This window comes from Vipera ursinii (assembly GCF_947247035.1).
Source record: "Vipera ursinii genome assembly, chromosome: 3".
Lineage (NCBI taxonomy): Eukaryota > Metazoa > Chordata > Lepidosauria > Squamata > Viperidae > Vipera > Vipera ursinii.
The window spans coordinates 58,108,339-58,127,235 of NC_139516.1; the positions used below are offsets into that span (position 1 = coordinate 58,108,339).

General features: G+C 39.5%; 1 protein-coding gene across 1 annotated transcript in view; it reads left to right on the forward strand.

Annotated features, from left to right (window-relative positions):
• The first annotated feature begins 1,075 nt into the window (after positions 1–1,075).
• LOC310638489 (fatty-acid amide hydrolase 1-like) overlaps positions 1,076–18,897 on the forward strand; it is a 28,236-nt gene continuing 10,414 nt past the window's right edge. Inside the window, exons 1-12 of the mRNA XM_083359603.1 lie at positions 1,076–1,291; positions 3,469–3,582; positions 4,650–4,790; positions 6,052–6,185; positions 8,826–9,032; positions 9,587–9,627; positions 11,386–11,510; positions 12,190–12,315; positions 13,320–13,417; positions 15,728–15,827; positions 16,444–16,484; positions 17,838–17,877. Coding sequence (XP_083215729.1) covers positions 1,124–1,291; positions 3,469–3,582; positions 4,650–4,790; positions 6,052–6,185; positions 8,826–9,032; positions 9,587–9,627; positions 11,386–11,510; positions 12,190–12,315; positions 13,320–13,417; positions 15,728–15,827; positions 16,444–16,484; positions 17,838–17,877 — 1,335 coding nt within the window. The 5' untranslated portion in view covers positions 1,076–1,123. The remainder of the gene's footprint in view (positions 1,292–3,468; positions 3,583–4,649; positions 4,791–6,051; positions 6,186–8,825; positions 9,033–9,586; positions 9,628–11,385; positions 11,511–12,189; positions 12,316–13,319; positions 13,418–15,727; positions 15,828–16,443; positions 16,485–17,837; positions 17,878–18,897) is intronic.

The following is an 18,897-nucleotide window of genomic DNA, read 5'->3' on the forward strand; positions in this document are numbered from 1 at the left end:
ACTAGACTCTAGACCAGGGGTCTTCAAACTTGGCCCTTTTATGACTTGTGGACTTCAACTCCCAGAATTCCTCAGCCAGACTAGCTGGCTGAGGAATTCTGGGAGTTAAAGTCCACAAGTCATAAAAGGGCCAAGTTTGAAGACCCCTGCTCTAGACCAGGGGTGGCTCTTTTATGACTCGTGGACTTCAACTCCCAGTATTCCTGAGTCAGCATAGCTGACTTGAACTCCCAGAATAGCTGACTCATGAATTCTGGGAGTTGAAGTCCACGAGTCATAAAAGAGCCGAGGTTGCCTATCCCTGCTCTAGATCAGGGGTGTCAAACTCAATTTCATTGAGGGCCGCATCAGCACTGCAGTTGCCCTCAAGGGGCCGGGTGGGTATGGCCAGGGTGGGCGTGGCCTACTGGGTGGGCGTGGCTAGAGTGAGTATGGCCTACTGGGTGGGCATGGCCAGCTCTACATCGTTGGCATCAAGGGTGCCTATGGGGGCTTGGCAGGAGTGGGACAGATCCGAGGGTCTCTGGCAGAAGGAGGGTCTCTGGGCCAGGGCCAAGGCAGCTGGGGCCATTCCCTCACTGTTTCCAGGATGGCTTCGCGGGCCGCATGAAACCACTTTGCAGGCCGGATCCGGCCCCCGGGCCTTGTGTTTGACATGTCTGCTCTAGATCATAAAATTGGGGCCAAATTCCTAATTCCCACGGATTTTCCTTTTTTATTTTTGGAGCTATATTTGATAATTAACAATTCAGCTGTGTTGGGGGGGCTGAAAGTTCCCGTCTATTTTTTTGGGGGGGGGGGAATGCTCGAAAAAGTGGCTCCTTTATAAACTAAGAATCGAAGTATTAGGCTATTAGCGAAACTTTCTCAAACAGCTGTATTGTATAACCATGTTTTCACCAAAAGAGCATTTGTGGCTAACAAGCTAATTTCGAAAGAAAAGGGCGTGAGAACCAAATGAAAAAGTTTGCGGTGCGCGCCACTTCGGGTTGCGTGCGAAGGCACCTTCTCCGTAAAAGACTTTGCAAGGGGGCGGAGATTCGCATTTTTGCACAGAGCGGAGTAGGAGGAGTCGGAGTACAAAAGCCACCGAGGCGCTGCGGACTGCCGTTCGGCAATAAGGATGATTGTATCTCTGGTTTCGGCTTTCCTGGGCTGCTCGCTAGCGACCCTCCTCCTGCTGAAATGGCGGAGGAGGCGGCAGGTCCAAGGCAAGATAGCCAAGGCGAGAAGCCGGCGGCAGCGCGCGTTCGAGCAAATGGGAAGAGCCGTTCAGCGCTTCCAAGACCAGGTCGGGGGAAGCCGTTTTGGTGTGGTTTTTCTCTCTCTCTCTCTCTCGCCCCCCCCCCCCCCCAGCTCTGCCAGCTCGAGAAAGTCTGTGCACCAAGCAGACATCCATCCCCACGTTCACAGACATAGGGAGAGGCAAAGAGGGGTACGCTTCGAAATGGGGATGGACTTGCTCCGGGAGATTTTACTTTCTTGCAGTCTTTTTTAAAGGAACCAAGCTTATCTAATAAAAACAATTCTAGTTTGCATTTTATCTGATTATAATATTAGTCACCGTGTGCAGACTTGTAAACTTGCCTGTGCTTGTTGTGTATTTCATCGTAGAGTCAAGGTTTTGATTTGAGTGAAAGGCTGTTTTCAGTTTCACAATTAAAATGAAGACTGTCGAAAGAAAAAGTCTTCATCAAGATCCAGTCCATGCTGGGAATAATCAAAATGGAGACTGCATTAGAAAGTGGATTGGGGTTCATTGAAGAGCAGAGCCAGACATAAGGCTCTGGCAAAAGTGACCACATGTAGTAGGGAGTGGTGGGTTTTTATACCTTCTTGAGCTTTTGTTTGGAGTTGTTCCTGTGGCATGAACTTTGACCTGAGTCTAATTGTGCCTTTCTGGTATTCTGAGGGTGGTGAGTTAATCCTATTATGTCCCAAGGGTCAATCCTGCTTCCCTGGGGCTAGGCTGATGACTCTTAGATTTTTGGTGTGAGGGATTGTTGATTTTAGGGATCTTTCTTCCTAATCCCAGTTTCCTGACTCATCTTTCTGACAAGAGTGTTTAAATGCATTTTTACTTTTACTATTTATCCATGTAATCATCAGTGACTCTGTTTCTTGATACATTTGGTATATTTACTCTTTCTTAGGCAGTATAGGTAGTCTTTGACTTATGCCTGGTCACTTAGCGACCGTTTGAAGTTATGACAGATGCCCCTAAAAGCTACTTGTGACCAGGTGTTAAAGTTATGGCTGCTGTAGCACCCCTGCAATAATTTACACACTCATCCTGTCCTATTGAGCCCCTGCAGCCAGATATCCTTCCAAGGGAGATCAACTGGTTGTTGCTGGCTGGAGCTTGCAAGTCTCCAGGGTCCTTTTCACAAAGCAGTACCCAACTTACTATCCCCTTCTTAGCAGCTTCTGAGAGAGGCACCCGGCCCAATATAGGATCAGCTTTCTTACAGAGCCAGCCTGCAAAGTAGGTGTTGTTCTTGTGAACCTGTAAGGGGACTGCCTTTTTAAAGAGGCTCCACAAACTCCCCAAACAAATGTCCCAAAGATGCTTTTTTCACAAGGCAACTGGACTTTGTTTTTCCTTGAAGAAGTTTAGCTTCTCAGCCAAGAACCTTCTTCAGAACTAACCCATCTTCTTGGATGAGAAGAAGCTTCTTGGATGAGAAGTGAAATGTCTTCAAGGAAAAACAACGTACAATTGCATTTTGAAAAAAAACATATTTGGGACAACCATGACCTGGATGACTGACAATCTTCATAAACATTCCCCAAACAAATGGAGCCTCCTTAAATCTCTTTAATCCCCACAGTCACATGATCAAACTTGCTGTCCCTTCCCTTTCTTGCTCTTCCCTTCCCCCTCCCAACAGACAGTAGGCAGTTGCTGCTGGATGAGAAAGGAAGCACAGGATTGTGAGACTGGCTGGGAAACTGTCATGGAACATTGAAAATGAAGATCATGTGACTGCACCAGCAGCCAGTAGCAGTTACAGCTTCCCCAAATTTTAATATGTTGAGAATCGGGTTCCAGATTTTGGACACATTCTGTAAATTAGCCCATTTGAGGTACCTTGCTTCAAAAACTGTTGCCCTATGGTGCACCATTTTGCCCAGTTAAAGATCATAAGTGTTTTTAGGAATATATAGATAAACTGATGGTAATGTATTAATACTTTCCTAATTATCCTGTGTTTAATCGCTGCCAAAAATGTGACTGAGCAAGAATTGCATTAATATTTTTCCTGAAACACACATTTTACATGTATAAGGTCAAATCTGCTTAGCATTGTTTTTAATAAGGATCAGAGCATCAGTTACAGGACTGATTAGTTTATACTCAACTTACCTTCAGCTATATTGCAAAAATCCTAAATTTTTATAGATAGATTATATAAGTATCTAAAAGAAGCAGTGTTTTATTATACATGAGGATTTTTTCTCTTTCAGAATCCAAATCACCAACCAGAACCTATTTTATCACTGAGTTTGCCTGAACTCTGTCAGAAACTTGAAGATGGTTCACTCACACCTGAGAGTGTTGTCTACACCTATGTGGACAAGGTGGGGCATCATTCCCTAAGTTAACAAAAATGAGAACTATGTTTGGATAGGATTATTATGATTCAAGCTGAAATTTCCTGAGGATCCATAAACATGTGTAAAAAGTAGATTTGAAAATTGTTTTAGGAATCTGCATATTTCTTGTGGGTCACACATATTTCTACGGCATCTTCTTTGCTGTTGCTGTTATAAGGGTCTCAGTGGTGTTAGCAAATTTATCTCTCCTGCATAGAAAGCATTTTGTCAGTGTAGCAACAAACTTCATAAACACATTCTCTGGGTAATTATTCAGAAAAAAACACTCGAGTTCAGTGGTTAAATACTGCAAGATAGAAGTACATAGTTTGTTTCTCCAAAAAAGCCAACAATGAATAATCTTTTCAAGCTTTAAATCTATTAATCAAGAAATAATTTGATAATAAATACATAGAAATGAAACTTCTAGCAAGGAAGAACAAATTGGCCTATACCAGAAATAGAACCAAAGTAGCAATACCTACCTGACCTTGGAAGGTTCAGCAGAATGAAAGCTGCTTTTAGTATTTGGGTGGGAGAACAAAAGGAAAACTTAGGGCTGTAAGCTAGTTTAGTTTGGCAAACTGAAAAAATGTCCTAGAAGAAGACAGTAGTAATATTCCATATAGTTACCAAAACCAGCTATTAAATGTGATCGTGAAACATAAAGAGCTGACCTTGATTCAAAGGCTCAAGCAAGAATCTTTTTTATTTTTTTATTTTTTAACCTTCTGAGACTGATATATATCTGCTGGGGGGGAAATTCAGAGCCTACTTAGCTTCTAACATTGGGTCGCTCCGGTTCATTGGCATTGAACAATAATGCCCATGTAGAAAAGAATTAGTTACCTTTTTGAGGAAAAGAAATGGGTAACGTAACTCACAAGAGAAATTAAAAAAGGTAGAGGAAGCAATTCTCTTCAGGCATGAGGTAGTTTTGTAGACCAAACGGACTTGCCTTCGAGTTTGTTTGTTTTTTCTTCTCCTCTTGTAAAGGTGGGCTTCATTTCACAGGAGAAATGAAGAGATTGTCTTTCCCTGCTTTTTTCTAGGCCTTGAGAGTGACTGCAGATGTCAACTGCATAGTCGATTACATAGCAGAGGAATCTCAGCTTCTGTGTATGAACAGCGAAGGGAAAAAGGACTTGCTCTATGGAGTTCCCGTCAGCATAAAGGACTCCATTGACTGCAAGGTATCGCAGGGGTGGGCCTGGAGTGGGTATGCAGAGCTCTTGTGTGGCTAAAGAACAGGTAGATGCACAACTTGTTTGCCATTATATGATAAGGAGCATCTTGGCTTTGGACCTAAATTGCTTCGAGCAGGTACTATATATGTTAATATGAGATCATGTTTCAATCTGCCTGTATCTAATAGCCCAAATCACTTAATGCCAAATCCTGCTGTCTTTTACAAAATCTTTATTTTATTTATTTGTTACATTTTTAAGTTGCCCATTTCCCCTCCAAGGTGACTTTGGGCAGCTTAAACCCTTTCTAACAGGGCTTGGAATAGGGTGATATGTGAGCCTGCAAACTGTAATGCTCTAGATTTTTTTTTTAATTTCCATTGTTGGTTTCTTGTATGGCTTTAAGATGTGTGTTTAAATTTGTGAGTGGTTTTGCAATTAGACAGCTTTTAAATCAAACAAAAATCCATGTTGCATGTTGTGAGGGAAATCAGCTATATCTTAAAAATGTGCTAGAAAATGTGTTTAGATCTATGATAACCAAAATAAAATTTACCTTATGCTAAGGCATGTTTCACAGCAGTCTTAACATTGATTGCTGTCTGCTAAAACATGTGAAGTTCTCTGATACCAACTGGGTTACCACATCTAATACTAATATAAAAGGAAAGGGAGAAGGGAATAATAGGAAAAGTTAAAAAACAAAACAAAAATATATATAACATGACCTCTAACTTTTTCTAGTAAAGAAATTTTTAATACAATAGCATCTCTGATGAATAATACCAATACTTAAAATGCCTTATAAAATTAATACTCAACATTCAAAAAATATATTCATAATATATTCTTCACTTAATTTTAGTCTAACTTACTAAACTGACAAATATAAATAAAATTAAGACTCCTCAATGTTTCTCTAGTCAAATCAAATCTCGTACTCAAAATCCAAAGTCAAAACCTGATTTTTCTCCTTGCTTTGTAAGAAATCGAACAGTGGTCTCCAAGTTACAAGAAAGTCAAGTTATTTTTTTCTGATTAAAGCAGTCAACTTCACCATCTAGCTAGTTCTATATTCTATAAAGAATTTATCCTTGGACCTTCTGCATAATAATATTCTTAATGCTCCACAGGACAACTGATAGAAACATTACCAATTTATTGCTGCTTTTTAACATCTAAAACCCAGCATCACTGAATGATATCTGATGTTTCTCTGGGGAACCTGATTTTCCTTCTCCTCTTTGCATCTTTTCCCTCATCACAGGGCTCTGACAGTACTTTGGGCTTTGTAAAACGTCTCTTCCAGCCAGCAGCAGAAGACGCTGTTATAGTGCAGGTGTTGAAACATCAAGGAGCAATTCCGTTCGTAAAAACAAATGTTCCCCAATCTCTGCTGAGGTAAATCATGTATTTTTCCCGCCATTGTCCATGTTTTGATTTTTATGTACAGGTAATCCTTGACTTAAGACTATTCATTCAGCGATCGTTTGAAGTTACAGTGGCACTGAAGGAAGGGATTTACACCAGGCACTGAAGTTATAGCTCTTGCAGTAGTCTTGCGGCCGCATGATCAAAGTTCAGGTGTTCGGCAGCTCACCTGCATTTATGATCACAGGAGAGTTTCAACTCTCCCACCCACCTGTCTCCCTTTTGGGCCCTTGCCACCCTCGCTGCTCACCAGGCATGCTGTTACATGCGCTCCTGGTTTTGGCTTATGGTCACTCACTCACACAGTCCTGATTAACAGCTACACTCAAATCACTTTCACAGCTGGTTCTTTGGAATACAGTGGGACCCAGTGAAATTAAAATAAGAGCAAAACTTTTTTAGTAACAGCATATATTTGCCCTTTTTCTCTCATACACATGCATTCCTACACAGCTACCAGTACCCCTACCCCTGTCCTTCTCAACTAGGCTGCCAGGCACTAGTTAGAGGGATGGAAGCCACCAGGTCTTAGGTCCAAAGACAAAGAGTAAGTGGGCTTCAGGGGCCCTTTTGTCCCCCAAAGTCCTTGCTTTGTTGATTCATAAAACTGGCAGCTTACTTTTGCCTTGTTGATTTACAAGTCTAGTACCTGCTGATGGCACTTCAGGGGAGGGGGGGAACGGGAGCATTCCACGTGGTGAAGCGCAACTTGTTTTGTCTGGTTCAGGTGACATTCTTTTATTACCTTAACAATTTCATTTCTTCTTGTCTATCTCCCAAAGAGATCTTTTAGACAAAATTCCTGGCTCTGTCCACCCTGCTTCAGCTTTAGGTATGTCAGCTTCAGCCTCATCTCACATATTCCTCCCCTAGGCTTTGAGTTTAAACAACAAATGCCACAAAATGGGGTTGGGATGAATTCTCTAGCCTGTAAATTCTCCCATCTGTTTTCAAAATTGGCCAGAGGGGACTATTAAAACAGCTTAAGTTGCTAGTAATCTTTTGATCACTATTTCTGCAACCTTTAGAAATAGGTATTGTTTCTGGGGGCTTACAGGGGGACTGTACACTAACATGTGTTCCACATTGGTTGCTATGGTCTTGGAACCAAAGCCTGTCAGTCAGAGATCTGTGAGGCAGATAGGACTACCGTGGAGATTTGTTTACCTAAAGAAAAACATGTAATAAGAAAAATTTCACCTCCGGTATCCATCAGTTTGCTTAGGATCATTGTGGGTTAAAACAAAAGGGTAATTCCTCCCCCACCCCATATTGTCAGTCAAGACCCATATGTTTACCATAGCAGGGGGACAGTTCTAGAAATTGACTAAAGAGGTGAGATATCGTTTCTTTTTCTCCTTTAACTCTGGGATTGAAACTTTCTTTAAAGGTTCTCTTAATTGTTTCAGTTGATGCTGGATCAATGAAAAAAGTTGCTCTTTCTCCTTAACTTTCTTGTCATTTCCCTTTTTGATCTATGTCTTGCTTATTGATGTCTTTATAAAGGCTCCACTCGCTTCTTCAGCTTCCTAGTAGAAGCCCCATCCCATCTCTCCATGTTTTCTCCTCAATATCTCGGCTTTTAGCACATTTGCACACACGCACATCTTCGTTGTCAACTTTCTGCCCTTGGTTGCTTCAGAAATTCCCATTTCTGTGGTCTTCCCCTTTCCTTTCCCACCTGTTTTTTAACTCCTTCCTCCCCAGCATTCTTTACTTTTATCCTCAACACTCCCAACAGTTTTCCTTGCTTCTCACAAATCTGTTTCCAGAGGGGCTAGGTCTAATGGGTAAAGTCATCCAATTGCTCAATCTAAGTTTGTTCAAGGCACTGCAACCCCCCCCCCTCCCCAGCACACCTTTTAAAGACTGATTGCATGTTTACACTGGTTGCAGTGAAATGGAGGCCATTGGACATGGACAAAGCAAATAGCATTACTGGCTCTGTACAAATTTGTTTGTCATCATCTGACTAGACTGTACTGTAGTGTATGATACTGAAGTGGAAGATTCAACTTGACCAAAGTACTAATATTTTCACCCGGATAACAATACCTCTTACCTCTTTTTCTTCCACCACATCCTTGGGCAGCACTGTAAGTGATAATTGTTAAAGCTTAAGGAAGCATATTTTTTTTAAGAAATAGAAGACTTAATAATTGATTATGATAATCAGCATTTCCTCTTCACAATTAAAGAAACGTGGTTATTTTCTTTATGATTGAGAGAGATGCACTTAGTACTGCTCACTGTTCTTACTGATATGAGATTTGGAATAAGACGGCCAGAATTTTGTGAAATTTGAAAGTGAAACAGTTGAAATCTTGTAATTTGGCAGTCCTACAAAATTTTGACCATCTTTAAGATATTACAGAGGTGTATGTATACATGGGGCCCAGTGCTGATATCAGAAAAGATTTTTTTAGGCCTTTATACATTGTGGTGACTACTTGAAAAGAAAAGAAATCCTTATTAAGATACAAAGTGTAAATACCATTGTTTCAGATTAAGATTAAACCAGGGATATCGCATAATTTTGTAAAAAGGCTAATTGAATCACATTCTTAGTATTCCAAAACCAATTGCTGACAATATTCTTTGTCTTTTCAGTTATGACTGCAGTAATCCGATCTTTGGACAAACCCTGCATCCTTTGGATCACACTAAAAGCCCTGGTGGATCGTCAGGAGGGGAAGGATCTCTTATTAAAAGTGGAGGATCTATTCTGGGCATTGGCACAGATGTAGGAGGCAGCATTCGTATCCCAAGTGGCTTTTGCGGAATTTGTGGTTTAAAAACCACTAGCAACAGAATTAGGTTGTATACAAACCCTAATCCCTAAAATACAGAGTTTAAAATATGTGGATTATTCCTCTCAGATTCCTGATCTATTGTAACTGTATATCAGAGTTGCCAAGAATGGGAGAACTAATAAGTAATTGAAATACTGAAAAGTAATAAGTCAGATCATTGGTTAGGCAAAATCTTGTTTCATTCAACCTTTGTTGAAGGTTACATCTGTAACCTTATGTCCACTTCAAGTGAATTCTGTTTAACATCTGAATAGGCTGTCCTGTTTTACCCTACTGTTTACCCTAATCACAATGTTGTGAACTTCCAATGTTTTATCAATTATGTTTGAATTAATGGGGCGGTATATAATTCTTAAGTGCTATTGCTAGTCTAATAGGCTTGGCTGCAATCTTGGCTATTTTAGTTCGTATGAGCTAACCCTGTTCAATAAATTGAACTGGAAATATTCTCAACATGTCATCTGTGTTAAGGGCTGGAATGAGTTCAGAGAGGAATTGATGTTGAAAATTGTGAAGCTTGACAGCTTTACTAAATCTACTCTTTTGATGTCTCTATAGCAAAAAAGGAATTATTTCATGTATCCCCGGTCAGAAAGTAGGTAAGATACTATTATTTGATTAGATAAATGGGAAGTTTGTTTGACGTGAATAAATTATTCTTTGACATTCTTTTTCTGAGAAACAGTTTCATCAATTTCTACAAAGTTAATTTTGAAAATGTTGGAAGCTTTTCAAAAAAGTATGAACTCAGTAATCTAATGCTAGTAACAAGCATGCTATGTTACCTGAATGTTCTAGTGTCACTTTCTTCTTTAAAAGAGAAAGTTTCTGAAATTAGCAGTTGGGTATTGTATCAAGAACTTGCCAGGAAAGGGTTTGAGCATGTTGCTTAGTTGTTTCCTAGAGGGGTTTATTTATTTATTTATTTATTTGATTTATATGGCTGCCCAACTTGCAAATTGTAACTTTGGGTGACTAACAAAGGGTTAAAGTAGTCCTTAACTTGGGACCATAACTGAGCCCAGAATTTTGATCATAAGTCGTTCCAGTCACAAGTCAAGTCCACTACATGACAAGATTTGATTTTATGACAGTAAGTGAATCGCTGTGATTGTTGTGGTTGGCAATTCACTTAACAACTGCCTTGTTTAGCAATGGAAATTTTGGGCTGAATTGAGAACTACTTGTTCATCAGTGGGTTGATGTTATTTAATTCTCTGCCAGTAGATGGCCTCATCCAGAAGACTTCACAAAGTCAGGATCTATGGCTAGATCGGGGTAGGGAACCTTGGCTCTTTGATGGCTTGTGCACTTCAACTCCCAGATTTCCCGAGTCAGCATGGCTGGTTCAGGAATTCTGGGTATTGAAGTCCAGAAGTCAAAGAGCCAAGGTTCCCTACCCCTGGGCTAGATCTATGGAGTGATCAAGGACTCCCAATCTGATCCAGAGATAATCTAAAAGGTTGATCAATAACATCTCAGTATTGCAGACTGGTTTAACGGTTCTTCATTCATGTCAGAAGCAACTACAAATTGGCGACATATAGCAAATAAAATAGGTATAAAATAGGTCATAGAAATATTAACACATGTAAAACATATCTAGAATAAATAGGATTAAAACTGAATGACATTCGTTTAGTATCAGGCCGTGCTGACAGCATTTTCTCTCGCCAGCATGAGGTCTTCCTGTTGAAAGACATCAAATGTACCATAGCATTTGAGAGGGATTATTCTTCTGTAATGGTATGTGGAATTGACGTTGGGAGACAGGAGAAAAAGCTGCATGCTAGGCAGTGGTTTAATAAACAATAACAGTCTGAACAGGTGAAGGTGGAGAAAGAGTCTTAGAAGAATTCCTTCTTAATTTTTCAGCAACAGTTTTTCAAAAACCCACACAGTTTTTCAGATGTGTGGGTTTCTGTTACTGAATCTTAGTACTCTTGTTTGGTGCTTCTTGTCTCAGCTACCTCAAAAGGGCTGGCATCTGTCTGAAACTTGATTGAAAAGAGTACTGTTAAGCCCTTTTCATCCAGGGCTTTCTGGAGATGCAAACCCAACCACCTTCTCGACAAGATTCCCCTAAAAAAAGAAAAAGGTTGAAAATAGAGTAAAAAAAAAGTCTTTACATTTACAGTATTCTTTAACTGTTTTCTGATATTCCATTGTATTAAAAAAGTTGCTCTTCTTATAGTGTTAATGAAAATGGGCAAGAGAGGTCATTCATTCTGAAAAGTAGGGAATGAGTTGGCTCTTTTTGTGAGCTTCAGTGGTTGAAATTTTCCTCTCAGATTTTCCCGTGTCCTAAAAAAAGGCTACTCTTGAATGCTTTCTGTTTACTTGTTTCTTACTTCCAGTTTCTGTGGGCGTGGGACCAATGGCGCGGGATGTTGACAGCCTTGCCCTTTGCCTGAAAGCTCTCCTGTGCAAGAAAATGTTCCATCTGGATCCCACAGTGCCACCTCTTCCTTTCAATGACCAAGTAAGATCAGTGATCCTACTAACCATGCGCAGATCTTCGAATCGGAAGAGGAACAGCTTCCTTGAAGAAAAACATGGACGTGCTTGCCACAACCATTACCACTCCCTTAAAGATGCTGTGGCTTTGCCTGGGCTCCATCGCAAAAGAAAAGTTGTAAAATTGGCGTAATCACGATGACCCACTTTGCAACCAGCATGATTTAAGACCATAATTCCAAGCTCAATTATGATCATAAGTCGAGGATTACCTGTATCTGAAAATTCAGTCTGTCCCTTTTGTTTCTCAGCTATAGTGAACTAAATCATTCTCTCAGCTATGAAAACGCATTGTATGTTTGCCCACAGGGAAAAGGATATTTAAAGAACTAGCTTGTTTTTTCCCCCTTTGAATCTGGGTTAGTGTGCTCAGGCACTGACATCCTGGGTAACCATTTCACAATTTGGTCCTGTGCTTCAGAACTGTTGGCTAAAGAACTTTATTGGCTTAAGTATCCTTGTCTGTGAGCCTCTGGAGTTAAGCCAGTGGGTTGATATTTACACCAGCAGATAAAGAACTTGAATGATTGAGAAATGGATGATTCTGTAACTAATGCTGATTTATCCAGTGTGGTGTCCTGCTTTTAAGGCATCTACTATGATTAATTGTTTCGAAAACTTATCTTGTTCTTCTGTTGCTCTAGGTTTATACCAGCTCACGTCCCCTCAGAATAGGGTACCATCTGACTAATTCCTATAGTATGCCAAGCCCTTCCATGAGACGGGCTGTGCTGGAAACCAAGGAGCTTCTGGAAATACATGGCCATGTGGTACGTATACTTATTAGTAGAAAGGGAAGTATGTGTCGTACCAAAGGGATGTCTGTTTCAGAAGGCAACATCAGGTGGTGTAAGTGATTTTTGTTGAGGGTACAACAGCAGAGAAGGAGAGAGCAAAACTTCACATAAGTGTTATCTGGAGTTTTCCCTCCTTCCCTGCTAACTCCACTGCACTGTAAAGGTAAAGGTTCCCCCGCACATGCGTGCTAGTCGTTTCCGACTCTAGGGGCCGGTGCTCATCTCCGTTTCAAAGCCGAAGAGCCAGCGTTTGTCCGAGGACATCTCCGTGGTCATGTGGCCGGCATGACTGGACGCCAAAGGCGCACGGAACGCTGTTACCTTCCCACCATAGTGGTCCCTATTTTTCTACTTGCATTTTTACATGCTTTTGAACTGCTAGGTTGGCAGAAGCTGGGACGAGTAACAGGCGCTCACTCTGCCTGTTATCAATAAAGGTTGGAGTTTCATACAAAAAACAACTTGGCTTATTTGGTTTTGAGTATTTAAATGCTGTATTCTGGTTCACTTTGCTTCATCTCTGTAATTTCCTTATTAATTATTATGCTAGTTTTGGGGTCCACCAAAAGAGTTTTTTAAAAAATTGATCGGATTTGCTTAACACAGGAGAGTCTTTATATATGGGATGGCCCTCAGATGGTTTCCAATTGGTAGTTTATACAGGACATCCATTTCTATTGACCTTTAGTAGAGTTGTGCAAGCCTTTCCCCAAGTATAAGATTGAATCGCATGAAAATGAATAGATTATCATTTTGTTAATTTAGAGCAATGTTTTTGAACTTGGCAACTTTAAGATGCATAGAGTTCAACTCCCCTTGTCAGCATGCTGGGGAATTTTACGCATCTTAAATTAGCCAAGTTTGAAAAAAACATTGATTTAGAGAATTGGGAGTTTTTCTCAGTCATATTTCTGATTATAGTATTTCCCCCAATTAAAAAAATCACTCTATTATAAATGTTCTTTCATTTCTTTTAGTTGGTCCCCTTTGAGCCACTTTGCATGGCCCATGTTATGAGCAACTTAATTTCTGTGTCGTTGTTTGGTGATGGTGGTGCCACTTTCCTACAGTCTTTGTAAGTATTGCATTTTCTATAGTCTGAAGTATGTATGTGAGGAAATAAGAGGCTTACTTGGGACTGTGATTTCCTCTTCCCCTTTTCTTCTCTTGTGTTTCCAATTATTTTCAATAGGCGGGGAGGCAGGGCTTTAATTTTTGTGATGCTGAAAGCTGCTATGAATGAAACATTTGGGACTAGTGAACTTCAGCTGTATGAATCTTTTTTCCCCTTGCTTCAAACAACAACATCCCTAACTTTGCTGGAAGATTTTATTATAGATCTAAAATACTACAGGTAGTCCTCACTTAGTGACCACAATTATAACTGGCAATTCCATCATTAAGTGCCACCATTGCTAAATGGAAAATCACATTACCATGATGAGCTTATGATGTCTCTTTACATTTGTCACATGGGAATCACTGCAGTCATGTGACTTTGACTTGTAATTTTATTCCTGCTTTATCTATTAATTTGGCTTGTTGGAAGCCAGTTGTATAACAGTGAATGATGATCACAAGACTGTGTGTCTCTGCAGTGATCGTAACTGCAAAGAGTGGTTTTCCTCCACCATTGTATCTTCAAACGGCTGCTAGACAAGGCAATTGGTAAATGGTGACTGCCTGTATGTGAAGGGATGTAATACTATATAAAACAGCCTTTTGCAGTAATACACCCAGGACAGTATTCTACAATGTTTAAATGGAGAAAATTCAGCTTCAGATCTCCATTTAATCAAACCTCATTTTTAGGATATATAGTGTTTTTAGTCCCGCTATTCCAGGTTAAAATTAAAAGCTGGGAATAAGATACAGAAATATCATACAAGAATTCAAAGTAATGTATCAATATAGGTGAAAGACTTAAATTGTGCAGTGAAACCTCAAATGGAACATTGCTGCCAGTGTAAGAGAAAAGTATACACAAATCTGAGTGAATATGGGTGCATAGAGAACAACAAGGAAATCATGAGAGAGAGGAGTGCGGTAGGTGAAAGTCTTGGGCAACATTTTATTTATTTATTAGATACATACAGGTAGTCCTCAACTTACAACCATTCGTTTAGTGGCTGTTTGAAGTTACATCTCAGGGGCTGCCACAAAGAGGAGGGAGTCAAGCTATTCTCCAAAGCACCTGAAGGCAGGACAAGAAGCAACGGATGGAAACTAATCAAGGAGAGAAGCAACCTAGAACTAAGGAGAAACTTCCTGACAGTTAGAACAATTAACCAGTGGAACAACCTGCCTTCAGAAGCGGTGAATGCTCCGCTAGACGTTACAGCCATTTGTCTGAAATGGTATAGGGTTTACTGCCTGAGCAGGAGGTTGGGCTACATGACCGTCAAGGTCTCTTCCAACATCATCATCATCATCATCATTATTATTATTATTATTATTATTATTATTATTATTATTATTATTCACACTTATGACTGTTGCAACATCCTTGTAGTCATGTGATCAAAATTTGGGCGCTTAACAACTGGCATGTCTTATAATTGTTGCAGTGTCCTGGGGTCATGCAATCATCTTTTGTGACCTGACAAGCAAAGTCAGTGGGGAAGCCAGATTCACTTAACAACCGTGTTACTAACATAACAACTGCAGTGATTCAGTTAACTGTAGCAAGAAAGATCGCAAACACAAAATTCACTTAACTGTCTTGCTTAGCAGTGTAAATTTTGGGCCCACTTGTGGTTGTAAGTCAAGGATTACCTGTATACCACTTCTCTTCCAAGTATCCAGAGTGACATAAACAGTGTTCCTCTTCCATTGTGCTGCCCAACAACAGTCCTGTGAGGTAAGTTGGGCTGAGCCAGAGTGATTGGCCCCTATTTGACCCAGTGAGCTTCTGTTTCTCAAAGTGGATTCGAATCTGGGTCTTTTCCCAGACCAGTCCTTCTATAAATCAGTAATCGGTTAAAAAAAAAGTTTAGGATGAAGGTTAGAATAAATGGATAGATTTCAGAATGGAGAGGAGTAAGATTCTACATAAAGCCCACTTCTACCAAGTACACAGATTGCGATCACGTGACTGCGGAGTGGTAGCGCAACAGTTTGTGATAGCTTTATGGGCCATAAAGCACCCTTTTCAAAAACCCTCTAATTCCAGATTGTCGTTAAATAAACGGTTTTGGACCACCTATATGTCTGATTTAGTAGGATTTTTCTCTTGGTTTACAGATTAATCAGAATTGCTAATTCACATGGTAAACAGACATTTCTGGATGCCAGCAGTGATAGCTGATGCCTGAAGATAGCTTCCATTTTGAAAATTACCTTAGTATTTTATTTATGTACTTCGATTGTCTTGGTTGCCTTTCAGTGAAGGTGAACCTGAAGATCCAAATCTAAAGCGTACCCTGCTGATACTAAAATTACCTTATTGGATACGAAGATTCCTAGCCTGGATTGTCAGCCCAATAGTAAGTGATATCCATCTATATTTACCTGGAACAGAGTTTCTCAACCTACATTCAGTTATCTGTGCCTGTGTTATTGGCGAGTTCTAATGTGACACAAAGTTCCTATTTCAAACACGTCATCCCTATCAGTAAGAATTAAGTTCAAGGATAGCTGACTGTCTAGTTCCCTGCTTGGATGTCAGAGTTGTCAGCTAGTCACTTCAGGAACCTGTCTGATCTCCCAGTCACTGCCTTTTGTCTCCCAGTTTCTATGGCTGATGGTGGACTGAAACCTGAGTCTCCATAGTCCTAGTCTAGTTATTTTAACCACTACCCTACACCAACTTTGAATATTCTAGCTTTGGCATTCTCATAATTAATATAACAACTACATATTAAAGTGATGTAGGGTATATCAGGCTGCAGTGAAACAATTGTGCCTCCTTTAACTTCACCCTTTCAAATGGATTGGGACTGTTGTTCCCCAGCCAGGGAAAGCTAAAGAAATAGGTTGGTGCTTGTTGGGCTAGTTGTGTTTCATTTGAAGTGTTTCCTGAAGTATATAATGTTTAAGAGTCTTTACCACTTATTTTTACATCAACCTCAATTAGGGCATTTTTCATTTATTTTTCCTTAGGCTGTTCGTCAGTCAATAACTTTGAGCAACCTGCATGAAAGGTAAATATTTTTGGGAGATTAAGGCCTTCAGCTCTTAATGTTGCCTTTGCCATAAAGTAAGCAGGTGGATTTTTTGCTTCCTGATTTTATAGTTCCTATTTGGATGGAATTAGTGATAACTATGCTTTTAACCAAGCAGAAATGATTGCACCTGAAATAAGGTTTTCCAGCAATAGTTCAACATAAAACAAGGATCTATGTTTTGCACATGATCCCAAAGAACTATAATTAACTTGTAGAGTACCACTTTTAGAGACTATTTATGTGCAGAACTAGCTAGAATGAATTGTTCCCATATATCCCAAAATGAACGCTACATTTTGTTTCTTAAAATATGTAAAAGCTCTGGGATGTCACAGAATAACTTAATATTATTTTGAATCTATTGTTTAGCACTTAGAACAGGGGTCTTCAAACTCGGCCCTTTTATGACTCATGGACTTCAACTCCCAGAATTCCTCAGCCAGCATGGGGGAACTATGGCCCCTTCATGACTTGTGGACTGCAACTCCCAGAATTCCTCAGCCTAATCACAATGTTGTGAAACATTTTGTATATTAATGCCAGTAAAGTTATCACTTTACCTATTCCTGAGATGATCGATATATATATATATATATATATATATATATATATATATATATATATATATATATATATATATATGGGGAAAAATCAAACTAAGAATGGATTAAGCAGTATTCCCCAACCCACAATGCTCTCCTTCAGCCCATACATAGCCTATAAAGTCAAAAGGAATGGTATTTGAAAGTACAATATATGGAAAAATATATAAAAGTACAAGAAATATTTTAGAAAATGTCAAAGGAACCATGCACTACAGTGGTATCTTATGCTCTTTTTCTAGAACAAAAAATATTTTCCTGATTTAATGTTCAACTAAGAAACACATGGTGTTACCAAATATTTATTTATCCAATACATTCTTGAGAACGCTAAACTGTGCAGGTAGTAATTGTTTAATGACTGCTCTGTTTAGCAACTGTTCACAATTGCAACTGAAGGAGAGCATTGTGGGTTGGGGAATACTGCTTAATCCATTCTTAGTTTGATTTTTTCATATATATATATATATATATATATATATATATATATATATATATATATATATATATATATATATCGATCATCTCAGGAATAGGTAAAGTGATAACTTTACTGGCATTAATATACAAAATGTTTCCCTAGTCCAGTGCCTAATGAGACTTCTGCCCAGAGGAATTAAGCCAGCATAGCTGTATAATCCCAGGTTGGGGAAAGCTATTACAGGTCATGAATATAGGCAACCACTTCCATGCATCTGCAGTTCATTTGTTTTCTTTGACTTTTTAGGTCTGTAAAAGAACTTTGGAAAGTCCACGTGAAAGCTGAGGTAAATTTTCTTTTAGAATCTGTCCAGACTGCATAAAAACCTGGTATGTGTAAATATTTTCTGAGACATTAGAGAAAATAGCATGGTCTTTTTCAACTTCAGACCACAGATTTAAAGCATTCATTAAAAAAGTATTGCATTCTAGGAAAACCCAGTAAGTCTTGAGATCATTCTTTTGTAGTCTGATGCCTCCCAATTATGCTAGACTTCTCTATCTTACTTTCTCTTTAGCCATTGGCCATCTTTGAATAGGGGTGTTGGAAACTAAAATCCAATATATTTGGAGGATGCTAAATCAGTAAAGATGGCCTTGTTGCGAATGCTGCCTTTGTGGATATTTCAACATGAAGAACAGCTCTGACATTTCCTGTTTGGGAAACTATTCTTTCCTTTAAATAATTGTTTTAAGTTGAATATCAGATGCTTGTGAACAACGATTTGTGGTGTCTGCAAAATATCTTTTGTAGGGGAAGAGCAGAAGCTGAAATATAGGATAAGGTTCTCTGTCCTACTATACAGCTACATAGACCTGTTTATTTTTTTTTTTGTACTCATGTTGTTGCTCAATGAAATTTTCTGTGTGACAGAAATACTGATAGTCCTCACTTTACAACCACTACTGGGACCAGAAACTCCATGACTAAGTGGCATAGTCATTAAGCGAAAGATCACATGGCTGTGCTGGACTTTCATCATCCCCACTGTGGTTGATAAGTGAATCACCACAAGTGGTTAACTGAGACATCAAATTGCCGTGACTTGTAATTTCAGTGTTGGCTTCCCCATTGACACTGCTTGTTGGGAGCCAACTGTGAAGTCCGCAAATGACAATCATGTGACCACAGGACACCGTGACTCATAAGTGCCTGCCAGTTTCCCAATTGCAGAACAAGTGAAGTTTGATCACGTGACTTTTGAGATTCTACAACAGCTCTAAGTACAATTTTGTACTTAACAAGTTGCAATTGTGAACAGTTGCTAAACAGAGCAGTCATTAAACAATTACTACCTGCACAGTTT